Source organism: Oryctolagus cuniculus, chromosome 4 (genome assembly GCF_051225735.1).
Source record: "Oryctolagus cuniculus isolate XC-2025 breed Fujian yellow rabbit chromosome 4, ASM5122573v1, whole genome shotgun sequence".
Classification (NCBI taxonomy): domain Eukaryota; kingdom Metazoa; phylum Chordata; class Mammalia; order Lagomorpha; family Leporidae; genus Oryctolagus; species Oryctolagus cuniculus.
The window spans coordinates 138,471,711-138,485,615 of NC_142870.1; the positions used below are offsets into that span (position 1 = coordinate 138,471,711).

Below are 13,905 nucleotides of genomic sequence, written 5' to 3' on the forward strand. Positions count from 1 at the left end.
TTACTTCCCATAGTCCCCTCATTGAAATTCGGTTTCTGGTTGTCCTTTATGCTTATGTGTAACCTGAGTGGATCAGTTCTGATTGCTGCAGCTCAACAAAGTCAGCCCAGAGCTGAGAAAGGTTCCAAGAAGGGCAGCTGCAGTAACTGCACAGAAGGAGCTGCTGCCAGAGCAACGGGGATTAAAAGGATTAGGATTTCTCCATCAGAAAGACCAGAGCTAAGAAGGACTCAACAAAGTGTCTGTCAAATATGAGGGGTGCGAGCAAGGTGAACAAAGACTTGTTTGCCAGCTCCCTGAAAACCATAACCTGGAATACCTTTGAAGCCTAGAAGAGACCCCTGGTGAAGAATAGAAACATTTGTTTGTCTGCACAATTGATATTTCTTTCTCAGGGTCATCAGGAGTTGCAAAGGCTGGGAATACAAGCAGCTTCAATAAAGGAAAAGATTAATCAGCAGACGGTGGGGTCGTCAAATAAAATTTGTCATTATTGTGACTATTTTCACATACTCCTAATAAAGGCATGGAGAACAGAATAATGAATTCCACTTACCACTCCCCAAACTGAACAGTGATCAACATTTCTCCTACTTGCTTCATCATTACCCTTTTACTGCTGGACCTGGTCTTAGAGAATGTAAATTCCATGCTACATCCTCCGCTAAATATTTCAGAAATAGAATACGAGGCTCAGACCTAGATGAAACTATTTTTAAGTTATATTGTAACTTGAATATGCCAGAGAAAACATACTGAATTTTCCTTTTGCCAACACTAAAATTTTTGGTTATACTTATTTGTGGTTTACATATCTTAAGGTATACCTAGTCCCCACTAACTGCATAGCACTAAATTCTATATATTTATCTTATCAATATATTCTACAATTATATGCTCTAGAATGCAGGAATAATAATGAGCGAGTGGAGGAAGTTGGCAGCTACAATTTAGTGAGCACCTTTCATATATATGTTATGTATAAATTAAAACCACCTTGAACCCTTGCCTGACCAATATCTATTATATTCCCGTTTTACTAATTATAAAATTAAAGTTCAAGGAACTAAAGACATTTTTCTAAGACAACACACCAGCAATGTGCTGGGCCCAGGCTAAAGACCAAAGCCAGGACCAACCATGCCACAAGTTAAGTCACCTGCGAAACCGGCATCCCAAATGAGCACCAGCTCAAGTTGTAGCTACTCCACTTCCCATCCAGCTCCCTGCTAATGTGTGTGAAAAAGCAGCAGAAGATGGCCCAAGTACTTGGGCCCCTGCTACCCACATGGCAGATCTGGATGGAGTTTCAGGCTCCTGGCTTCAGCCGGGCACAGCCTTATGGTGTGAAACAGCAGATGAATGATCTCTCTTTGTGTCTTTTCCTCTCTTTGTAATTCTGCCTTTCAAATAAATTCATAAATGTTTTTAAAAAGATACCAAAGCTGTTTTTCCTTATCATCCCTTTGTACCGCTCCCTCCATAGGTAGTCGTCCAGTGGGTACACATCGCCTCTTCTCCTAGTAAGGTAGCCTGTCAGTTGACATCTGAGTAATCACTTTCCTCATTACTCCTGACCAGTCTAACATTTCAGTCATATTGAGAATATGAACTATACCATCATCTCAAGGGACCACAGCATATTCTTCACCTTCTTCTTTGAATATCTCAGTGTGGAATCTCTCCCTTCACGCATCCCTGGTAAGCTGTCTAGGAAGTCTTTTTCTTGGAATGGTTCATGTCAGCCCCCATCATAGCAGCAGGCTCTACTCCCTCTCAGCAGGAGTGGGTCTAACTGTGTGACCTTCTGCTTGCTACTTCCCCCAGCAAGGATTGAGCTGTCAACCAATCTAAAACTCTTGTTCATGCAGATGTCTTAAGGGAGAATATTCCAGACATGACAAAGGCCTAGAGGCAAGAATATGTCCAACTAGTATAGAGTGAGCCATGGTGGGGGAGCACGTTCCAGATTATGAGCCAGTTGGAGATACAGGCAGGAGCCATATCACATCAGTTATCTGTTGACACATCACTGCTACATAACAAACACAAAATCTCAGCGGTGTGGAGCAATAAACACATGTATCTCACGACGCTTTGAGGGGATAACTGCTCTAGGTTGGACTTGTTTGGATATTTAAGGTCAACTACAGGTTGGCCAGAAAACCCTGCTGATCTTATCTGGGCTTGTTCTCACGTCTGGGGTAGGAAGGCAGCTAGCTGATTAGGAGAGCCTTAACTGGGATAACTTCAGGTAACGTGGCTGTGTCCCAGATGAATCTCTTCTAATCCAGCGCTGATTGGGCTACCCTGGGCATGCCTTTCCCCGGGAAATGACAAGGGCAAGAATGGAAGCAAAAATATCTAAGGTTTCCTAAGGCCCTGGTACTGCTGCTGCATTATATTAACCAAAGAAAGTTGCAAGATCATCCTAGGAAATAGATCTATAAATGGATAAATCTTTGGTTGAAAAAACTACTAACAGAGAAAAGGCCATGGATGCAGGGAGAGATGAAAAATTAGTACCCCTAATGCGTTTAATTTACCATATAAATCATATAAATTGACCCCTATAGTAACTTGAAATATTTCTTCAGTAAATGTCAGTTACACCAAGCTGATTTGGGGGTGAGCAGGAGTCTAATTATTTTATCAGTTACTAATAGAACTTCCAACTGTAATTAGAGATTTTCCTATTCCTGTCTTCAGTTCTGTTAGATATTGCATCATGTATTTCAAAGCTTTTTGCTGGACACAGAATTCTGGCTTGCTGCTTGTTTTCAATCAGTGCTTTGAAATTTGCATTCTGCTGTTTTCTAACCTCTGTTTTTTCTAATGAAAAGTCGGTAGAAACAAACTTTTTATTTCCCTGAACATAATATGCCCTGTTTGCCTCTGGTTTCTTTTATGTTTTTTCTCTTTATCTTTGGCTTTTAGAAGTTTGGTTTTTATATTTCTTGTTTGTTTTTCTTTGAATTTACCCTAATTCAGATTCACTAAGTTTCTTGTATTACTAAGTTGATATTTTTCATCAATTTGGGAAATATTCAACTATTGTTTTTTCAAACATCTTTTGTTCTTCACATTCCTCTACTCTCTTTCTAGTACCCAACTATTAAATGAGAAGTCTTCAAAGAGTTTATAAAAGTATGTATTGTGGGGCTGGCGCCGCGGCTCACTAGGCTAATCCTCCGCCTTGCGGCGCTGGCACACCAGGTTCTAGTCCCAGTCAGGGCGCCGGATTCTGTCCCGGTTGCCCCTCTTCCAGGCCAGCTCTCTGCTGTGGCCAGGGAGTGCTGTGGAGGATGGCCCAAGTGCTTGGGCCCTGCACCCCATGGGAGACCAGGAGAAGCACCTGGCTCCTGCCCTCGGATCAGTGCAGTGCACTGGCTGCAGCGCGCCAGCCGCGACGGCCATTGGAGGGTGAACCAACGGTAAAGGAAGACCTTTCTCTCTGTCTCTCTCTCACTGTCCACTCTGCCTGTCAAAAAAAAAAAAAAAAAGTATGTATTGTGGAAAAACACTATACATAGATTTTTTTAATTGCACCAAAATAAACATCTTTTAATTCTATTTTGCATGATACTTTTTTTTAAAGTATCCTTGTGTGTATTAGACTACTTTATGTTTTTTTTTTTCATATCATCTTTGGACTACTCTATTTTGTTCATCTTGTTTCTCTGCAGCGTACAGATTGGATAATTTTTATTGAACTCTTTTCAAGTCCATTTCCACTTTCTTCTGTAGTAACCAATCTGCCCTTAAGCCAAGCTAGTGAATTTTTCATTCTGCAAGTTGCACTTTTTTTCTAGAATTTTTATTTTGTTCTATTTTAACAGCATACATTTTTCTTCTGATATTTGCATTTGTGTACTCATTGCCTACATCTTTAATTTCTCTAGCATGTTTTTACAGCTCTTTTAAAGCCCTTACTTGTTTTTTCTTAAACACCAGAGTCATTATCTTTTCTTCAGGGTATAGTGTATGCTTTGCTCTTTCTTCACATGTCTAATAATTTTTGTGATATGCTGGACATTATGAATATTGCATTGTGCAGAGTCTGGATTGTTCTATAAAGGGTTTTGTATTTTATTCAGTCAAGCAGTTAAAATCTTATAAATCTTGATTTTATGCTTGCTTTGGCTTATATATTTACATTTTGTCTTTAGATTTAGGGTATCCTCATTATTCTAGAACATTGTCCCTATCAGTAAAGCATGCTTTTTCCTGGGGTCTCAACTGCATAGCTGACTTTGAACTTGTTACCTTAATCTCTCCAGTTAGTTCTCAACCTCAGAACAGCTGCTCTCTGCAAGCCTTTGTGAACCATACCTTATTCACGCACAGGTTGGTTTTCAGCCAAGGATCTGAGAGAAATATCCATGTGGACTTCTGGGTACCCTGTCTGCCCAGTTCCTTCCTCCCTAGTATAGAGCCTTAAAAAGTCCCAGCCCCTTCAGAAGCACCCAAACTCCCATCTCTGCTCTGGTTCTTCAACTCAGTGAGACTGCTCAGGTTCCCTGCTGGGACACTCTGCCTTCCTTGCACGTCAACTGGGAAAGGAAACAGAGCTCACTTCATTTGTTCCCTCTTTCAAGGATCACAGTCCTGAGCTGCCTGTTGTTCAATGCCTGAATCCTATCGTATGTTTGTTGCAATCAAGATGTCAGCAAGAATTCTAGTCATCTGAAGGGTTGTCTGGGCCTGGAAAATCCACTTCCATGTTGGCAGGAGGCCTTAGTTCCTGCCTAGCTGTTGCCAGGAAGATTCGCTCAGTTCCTCACCACAAGGCTCTCTCCACATAGGCACTTGAAGGACCTCACAATATGGCTGCCAACTTCCCGCAGAGCAAGCCGTCCAACAGAGAGAGCAAGACGGAAGTTATTATGTTGTTGTATGAGCCAATCTTGACTATGACACGCCATCGTTTCTTCCATATTCTACTCATTAGAATATAGTACATACCCGGTCAGGAGAGAAGTTAGACTCTGTCTTTTAAAATGAAATTATCAAAGAATTTGTAGATATATATTTTTTAAACCACCACAATATTGTATTATATTATCCCAAAACAAACCCATTTTTCCCCACCTGGATTAACCGAGCTATCGAGATCAGAACCTTTATTTGTACCTAAAAGGGGTGGGGACACTTATGCCAAGGGCCATTCGGATATTTGTAACATTATTCATAGGCCACACAATATTATCAACTTAAAAATTAGCCTACTGTAGATTCATTGAATTTTGCATCCTGCCTGCAGCTGCCTTAGCAGAGCCAGACTAAATGATTTAGGGGCCTTTTATGGCCTGCGGGCCTGACATTCCCCACCCTTGAAACCAAAAATTTAGCCCAATTAGTGGTATATTGATGATGTCTCTGCATCTCCTTAACAGTTTATCTACCTGTGTCTAATTGTCTGTTGTGGGTTTTTTTTTTTCAAGATTTATTTATTTATTTATTTATTTGAGAGGTAGAGTTACTGACAGAGAGAGGGAAAGACAGAGAAAAAGGTATTCCATCTGCTGGTTCACTCCCCAGAATGGCTGCAATGGCCAGAGCTGGGCCAATCCAAAGCCGGAAACCAAGAGCTTCTCCTGGGTCTCCCACATGGGTGCAGGGACCCAAGCACTTGGATCATCTTCCACTACTTTCCCAGGACATTAGCAAAGACCTGGATTGAAAGAGGAGCAGCCGGGACAGGAACCAGTGCTCATATGGGATGCTGGTGCCACAGGCAGAGGCTTAGCCTAGTACGCCACAGGGCTGGCTCCTGTCTATTGTATGTTTTTCTCCTAAGCCTGTACTTTCTCACTCTACCTTCTTGGGAACTTCTAGAATTTACCTGAGCATGAAGAAGCTGTTAATATTTGTGTAAAGTGCTTTCTATGTAGAGGCTAAGATCTAAAAATTTATGGGTTTTTTTATTCCTATTTGTCCCTCAATTACACCATGGTTTCTCTTCAGAAATATTTCTCTTGAGCTACATGGAATATAGCCTTCTTCTTGTTAATTAGAAAATCAAGGCAATGAACTTGAAATGATGACATAAATACACTCCAAATCGGAGGGAAATGGTAGGGTAAAAGTACTGCTAATAAATGCCATCCACGGCATCATGTGAAAAAGTGCTTTGGAACCAAATCTGCAGATTTGTTATGATAATTATTTGTCCTTGTTATCATTCTGCTCAAAGTCCACTGACATTTATGTTGGATATGAAATCCTGAGAAATAGAAAGGAAAATCTCTCTTGGACTTAATCCGTTGAATCCCCCTGAAATCAGGAACAATCCCACAGGATTATCCCAGAGCAGAGTTCATCCAGATCACTTAGCCAAGGCTCCATATTTGAATATTGACAGAGGAATGTATTTACATTTGCATTTACAGAGGAATGTATTTACATTTCCTTTTCATTAAAGTTAATGCTACAAACAATCCCTTCTTGCTCCAGTGTCTGGTGTACACAGATGCAGAGACTCTTGCTTTCTCTCAGAGGTTCAAATAAGCTAAAAGCAGAGTACCGTCATCATTTTCCCGTGGCTCCCCGGGGCAGAAGGGGCTGTCAAGCATCAGGGAGTCCGGGATGAGGGGAGAGTCACACAAAAGGAAACTACTTACGTCCTACTGTGCTCACTCTTTCCCCCACCTCTGATCTATTCTAAGAAGAAAAAAGAAAAATATCAAATGCCCCAGTCATTTTTAAATATTCCCTGAAATAGAGGGCACTAGAGGAGTCAGAAATTCCACTTGTGTCAACCATTCTGCTCCTCAGGAGTATCAAGGCAAATACAGGCTGAGACCCAACACCATGCAATCTCCAGGCCCCATTTACAGTACTGGGACTTGAAGCTCAGGGTTGGCAGGGCACTAGTGTTATAAAAGGGTAGAGTCCAAATTTGGGGATTTGGTTTCTGGATCCTCTGCTTATGCCAACATCTGCACCACTTCCTTCTCTCCCCTTTGAGAAAGGACCTTAGAAGAAATATTGCTAATGATAAAGAAAAACACCACCAAATTCCAGATTCTACAGCTAAAATGAGTACTCACAGGCATTGTCCTTGTGGTGCAAGCTGATCTCTGCTTCAGAGTAATCCAGATAGATGATGCTACCTGCTGTCCTCTGCCCATCTGGGCCCTCCCAGGGGCTTGCTCTCTGTGCTGCCTCATCAGATACCTTCCCTGTTGCAGGGTGACTGCTAAGGCCAGCCTTCCCTTGGCACATTTGTCTTCAACCCCCAGTGCACAAGCAGAGCGCACACTAGACTAACTCATTTATTTCTACTCATTTATGGATGGCCTTTCATAACCAAGTTATTAAGTCATCAATAACTTCAGAGAAATAAATGAATGGATCCAGAACTGGGCCAACAGATATGTAAGATATACACTGAAAAGTTTTATCTTGGATCAGCACAAATGTCAATGCTGGGTCATCAGTGGAATTTACCCCACCTGGGATAATACGATCCACAAATGTTTTATTCTAATTGGAACCTAGCTTGTTCCTCTACAAAGTAGTAAAATGAATAACTTGTCCAGTTACCCAAGTAAAATTATTTTAAAAGATTGTGTCTTGGGGCTGGCGCTGTGGCGTAGTGGGTAAAGCAGTGTCGGCATCCTATATGGGCACTGCTTTGAGTCCCGTCTGCTCCACTTCCAATCCAGCTCTCTGCTGTGGCCTGGGAAAGCCATGGAAGATGGCCCAAGTCCTTGGGCCCCTGCACCTGTGTGGGAGACCCAAAAGAAACTCCTGGCTCTTGGCTTTGGCTCAGCCCACCTCTGGCCTTTGCTGCCATTTGGGGAGTGAATCAGCATATGGAAGACCTCTCTCTCTCCCTCTGCCTCTCTCTAACTCTGACTTTCAAATAAATAAATAAGACTTTTTAAAAAAAAAAAAAGATTATGTCAATATTTTTTTCCAAAATGCTACCCAATATGTATTGCTTCCATTAACTAACACATATGTGTGTTCGTATGTGTGTGTGTGTGTATCTTTCTGAAAGATTTGCCAGAAATAGAATATAAGCTCTTTTAGGAATGTTTGCAAGTTCTGATATATTCCTCTCCAGAAATAAAATACAAAGGAGAGGGAAATAAGAAAGAAAGGGAGAGTCTTCTAGACCGTGGGAGCCCTGACATCACTGTCTAGGAGTCTAGAGAAATTCCTCACTGAAGTTACGTTTCTATGGGACACTCTCAAAGTCACTGGCAGGCCACCCCGCCGAGGGGAGCCATGCATTTTCCTAGTATTCAGCAGTATATGCAGATGCTGTAGCTCAGCATCTGTGATACCCCCAGTACCCCAGCCCCATCTCCCTGTTCTGGTATCTCTTTTTTTTTTTTTTTTGACAGGCAGAGTGGACAGTGAGAGAGAGACAGAGAGAAAGGTCTTCCTTTTGCTGTTGGTTCACCCTCCAATGGCCGCTGCGGCCGGCGTGCTGCGGCCAGTGCACCGCGCTGATCCGAAGGCAGGAGCCAGGTGCTTCTCCTGGTCTCCATGGGGTGCAGGGCCCAAGCACTTGGGCCATCCTCCACTGCACTCCTGGGCCACACCAGAGAGCTGGCCTGGAAGAGGGGCAACCGGGACAGAATCTGGCACCCCGACCGGGATTAGAACCCGGTGTGCCGGCGCCGCAGGTGGAGGATTAGCCTAGTGAGCCGTGGCGCCAGCCCTCTGGTATCTCTTTGCTCCAGTTTGCTCCCACCTTGCTCCTTGGGTGCCTCATCTAGATGAGAGGAATCCTGGCTGCTGAGGGGCCCCAAGTGTGCCATGCCCCCATTGCCTTGGTTTTCTCATCTATAAAACACGAATAAGAGTAGAACATACTTCATCAAATTCTCTTAAGAATCTAAAGAGTTAATAGCCGTAAAGCACTTACACTGGGTTCCACACTCCCATGGTAAGTGTCCAGGAAGCATTAGCTGTTATAGTTGTCATTTAAAAAATAAGTATTTTCCATGTGATTGGGACCTGGGCGACCAGCCTGTTCAATTTCCTCAAATCGTTTTACAGTCCAGGAAGCTGCAGGCCAGTGAAGCCTGATTGTAGAATGCCTATGCTTCCCACATTTTGAAAAACTGAGTCAGCTGTTGTGTAAAGAAACATCGTCTTGGGAGTCCAACATTCCAGCTCGTGCTCACTGGCCACATGACCCTGAGCTCACTTTTTCCCTTCTCTGTGCTTTGTTAGGTCCTCATGGGCAACGTAGGTGTAACGTGCCCCACCTTGATGGATGGTTGTGAGAAGTGAGAAATAATGACTGAAAAACTTAATGACTGGATAATGTGCCGCGCTGCTGAGAATGAATGAGCATTCAATAACTAGGGACTGGCGTTGTAGCATCGCTCAGCTGGGTTGCCGCAGAGCGTCTGCCAGGGTCCTGGGCCCTGGTTGTCAGCAGAGCTCTCCGTTATACCTCCCTCCCCTCCTTGAAAAAACAAATAAACAAGCCCAGGAATTTGCTGACACTCCTTTTTATAAGGTTCAATCATTTATCCTGTCATCAGCCACCGAAAGTCACCTATGCCTGTTAAGGGACAGAAATCAGTAAGTGCCTGTGGGAAGGAGGGAGGCCCCACTGTTTTCCCCAAGCTCTCTCTGATCAGTTTCATTCCGCATGAGCAGTTTTGCTCTGCCGGCTGAACCCCAACATGCTGCTGGGGGATGGGAGCTCAGGAAGAACTTGCAGATGCTGCGTGATGGTGGAGGAAACGTGGTGTGCACATCTGACACCTTTCTTGGGTGGAAATATCAAGAGAAAAGTGCAAGGAAGTGTGGAAATTGAAGCAGATGTCCCGGTTTCCCTTAGGGGGAAATACAAATAAATCCTAACTCGAGCTAATAAAACTTGACACTCCAACTCTATCAGAAGACAGAAGTTTGTTACTCTTGAAGATTTACCGTGTTCATTTATACATAAAGGCCCTGAGAAGTCCTGCGCTTAAGAAATGTGTGTAACACTGTCAGACCCATCCTTATCTGCATGATTGGCCAGAATTCCCATCAATATCATGTGAACAGTGGCATATTCAGGACCACTGTTTGGGAAACCACACAAGATTTGACATTCAGATATCTTAGGACAACCGATGAGAAGGGCAATGAGAAATTTGAATTTAAATTTCACTGTGAGTCTCTGCTTAAACATTTTTTTTTAATTCGAGAAAGCAGGGGGAGAGAGAGAGAGTGAGAGAGAGAAAGAGAGAGAGGGAGAATGTGTGTGTGTATGTGTGTGTGTGTATGAGTGAGAGAGAGAAAGAGAAAGAGAGAGAGAGATCTACTGGTTCACTCCTCAAATGCCTGCAACAGCCAGAGTTGGGACAAGGCCAAAGCCATGAGCTGGGACTGGATCCTGGTCTCCTGTGTGGATGGCAGGGACCCATTACTTGAACCATCATCTAGGATCTGCACTGGCAGGACGCTGGTGAGGAGCCAGAGCCAGGAATTGAACCCAGGCTTTTGGATATAGGATATAGGCATCTTACCTGCCAGGCTTAACATCCACTCCTGCTTCAATCATTTTAGGCAAAAAGTAAGTGGCTGATTCAAGATGGACCACACTTTACTTCCTTGTCATCTCGTTTCACATGTGGAGAATGGCACTTGAAGCACCTGGTAGTATATATATGTTTCAGAAGGCAGAATAGAGCCCTTAACATTTACCATTAACCAATAATGGAACTGACTATGAAGGGATAATTAAACAAATGAATGACAGCAGATCCTCTTGGGCTCTCCCAAGGGCTGGCTTTTGTGAGCCCATGGATCACCCTCAACTTCCATGCACCATCTAATCTTTGGAACAATGCTCACGTAACTCCTGGGCTACCAACTCATGGTGAAATTTGGAGGTGGAAACCATGGTCCCAACAAAACAACAATATCCACATTAAGATATAAATGCCTTGGGGCTGGCGCTGTGGCATAGTGGGTAGAGCCACCACCTGTAGTGCCAGCATCCCATATGGGCACCAGTTGGAGTCCTGGCTGCTCCACTTCTAATCCAGCTCTCTGCTATGGCCTGGGAAGGCAATAGAAGATGGCCCAAGTCCTTAGGCCCCTGTACCTGCATGGGAGACCCTGAAGAAGCTCCTGGCTCCTGGCTTTGGATCGGTTCAGCTCCAGCCATTGTGGCCATTTGGGGAGTGAACCAGCAGATGGAAGACCTCTCTCTGCCTCTGCCTCTCTGTTACACTGCCTTTCAAATAAATGAATAAATCTTCTTAAGAAAAGATATAAATGCCAAAAAAAAGATATAAATGCCTTTAATCGCGGGGGTAATTGCAACTGACTGGAATTCTCTTTTCTCAATATGCCAAATGGGATACACAGAGTAAAAATGTCATGGAATATCCTTTGTGTCACTCTGCAAATTTTATCATCAAGTGTGTCTGAAGTTCTCAAAGTGTTTCACCTTCTTTCCTTTTTCTCACATTTTCATCTTCTACTCGCACATGAATGCCATCAAATACTCTCTCTCTCTTTTTTGTCTTCAATTCCTTCTCATCCTCTCTTCCTTTGTAGCCCTGGGGCAGAGGGGAGAGGGTGGCAGGGGAGAATGAAGCACAGTATGAGGGATTACAGCTTCCCACCAGGAATATCTCTTTCAGAACTCTTCATCGTCTACGCAGGAAGATAGCAAAACCAGCCCCAGCCATTGGTAGTGATCTGCCAAAAAGAAAATGAAGGCGAATGAGTTTAACAATTATGAGGCTGGCATCATCTCTTAGCCTTGACCTTTTGGTAATCCATAAATAAATGCCATCCAAACAGAACAGAAGTAACTACAAAATTCCCATCACCACAACCTGACAGAGATATCGTTTTTATTGATGGCCAAAAAGTGGCATTTCTTAGTTGCTTCGTAAAATCAAGATTATTAAGAAAAGTAAATGTTGAATTCTACTTGAGGAATCACATCCGCATGGCAAGATCTATGAGCTAATTTGCTTGGCAGCTGCTTCACCATTCAGAAGAAAATGCCTATACTTAGAAAGATTGTTTTTTTAACATAGTTAAATTTAATTTGGTTTGATGTATATTTTTATATAAAATATGTTTGACTATTTATCCTTTTTCGTTATCTCTTTCCAGGAAGCAAATAACTTGGATAAAAGCACAACCAAAGCAGAGAGCGCCCGGCTCTTCAGGATGTGGTATGGCTTTGACCACAAGTATCCTTTGATAGTAACAATCTCACGGATCCTGTCCTGATCCTGTTGCGCACCAGAGAATGACTTTGAGCCCTTCAACATCAAGGTATGTGCGTCTGCTCGTCAAGAAACGCAGAGGTAACGCACATTCACAGCCAAACTTATCGAAAGGGATGAGTCCTTCAGTTAAAACGCTCTGGAGTCCATACTTAGATGGTGACGTGCAGCTCAAGTGACATCTCGTAGTCAAATGCATTTGGTGTTTTGTTTTCCTGGCAACTTAATCTAATCTAGTACTTTCTAAAAACATAGACTCTTGAAGAACCCATCCAGTTTACCGCTCTTCCTTTATCAAGATCTTGCTTTCGGTCCAGTTGGCCAAAAAGACCTTCTTGATTAAGGGTATTATGTGAAAAATCTTTGCAGCCTTTGTCCAGGGTCACTTGGACAAAGCTCTTGCACTCTTTTCCTAGAAAACCATAGCTATGCCTTTTTTTTTTTTTCTGAATGCTGTAAAAAATGAAGAGAGGGGAGGGGCTCAAAATGAATGGGCAGAGAATGAATCTGATTCATCAGAGCATAAAATAGCACTGTTTTAGTTTTCCAGACAGACTTGAGTCAGCCATTTCTGGCAAAGGGCAGTTCTTAAAATTCTGGCAATCAGTGTAAACATAGTAGTTGCGATCCACCTTGTCATGTGATGCACAGGGCAGAGAAGTCAGGCCTGGAGCGCTTTGCCATTGTGAGATGCAGTGAGTGGTCCATCTCTAATCCAAGCTAAAGCGCTAAAGAAGAAAGAAAAGAACTGCACTGTAAATTGAATGTCTTGGGTCTTTGTAGCTGGTTTTTCCACAGTCACAAATCCCTCTCCTTTTCAGGGAAGAAATGTCAGTCCCTCGGTGCTTTTAAGCCCCTGAGCAATGATTAAAGCCATAACAGATCAGTGGCAGAGGAAGAAGAATTAAAAAACAGGGCAAAGAAATTCAAAGAAGAGGTGAAAATGGAAAAGAGAGAAAGGCATGAGAAGTATGGGAAATTCACAATGGGGGTGAGAGGAGAGCAAGCTAAAGGACTGACTGTGGAAAATAGGGAAAAATGAAGAAAGAAGTGAAGCCAACTGAAGATTGAAGAGATAAGCAGAATGAAACAACATGAGAATTAGAAAGCAGTTCTCCGAAGATAAGAGCGTTCCAAAAATTACAAAATGGTGATGTGGAAGGCAGAGGTTTTTGGAGGTTACATTTAGCTTTTCCATAGCTCTGTCTACGGCCAGTAGGCTTGTCGTGCCCAATCGTGAGCTTTTAGGGACAGTGTAGGTTTCCATCCCCTCGAGTCAGTCCATCTTAACCACTGACTACCTCTTAGAAGTTCTCATGTCTGGACTCGCTAACGGAAGGTAGTTCTGAGAAGGTAATTGCTGGTTGGTGCTCCTGGTTGATCTCTCTTGGAGAGACAGAATTTGCCCCTGCCTTTGTTTGTGAGTGTCTGATATCCAAATGTGTACAAAGTTATAAAAAGTCTACAAATGACTAAGAGATATCAGCAACAAAATGATGAATTGGAAATGTGTTAAAAGTTGTTTTTGTTCAGATTCTCTGACAGTGCTGTAAGAAAGGCTTTACAATGAAAAAAAATGAACAAAGTAGAAAAATTAACTTGGAGATGAGAAAATGAAGGCTGGAGCCCACCCAAGCTTGTAGCTTAAAGCAGTGACACAAAATTCAGATGATGTCATAGTTTTTATCTC

General features: G+C 42.8%; 1 protein-coding gene across 1 annotated transcript in view; it reads left to right on the forward strand.

Moving 5' to 3' along the window:
* SLC9A9 (solute carrier family 9 member A9) overlaps positions 1-13,905 on the forward strand; it is a 626,265-nt gene that overhangs the window by 505,198 nt on the left and 107,162 nt on the right. The window contains exon 14 of the mRNA XM_002716580.6: positions 12,100-12,179. Within this exon, the coding sequence (XP_002716626.3) occupies positions 12,100-12,179 (80 nt within the window). The remainder of the gene's footprint in view (positions 1-12,099; positions 12,180-13,905) is intronic.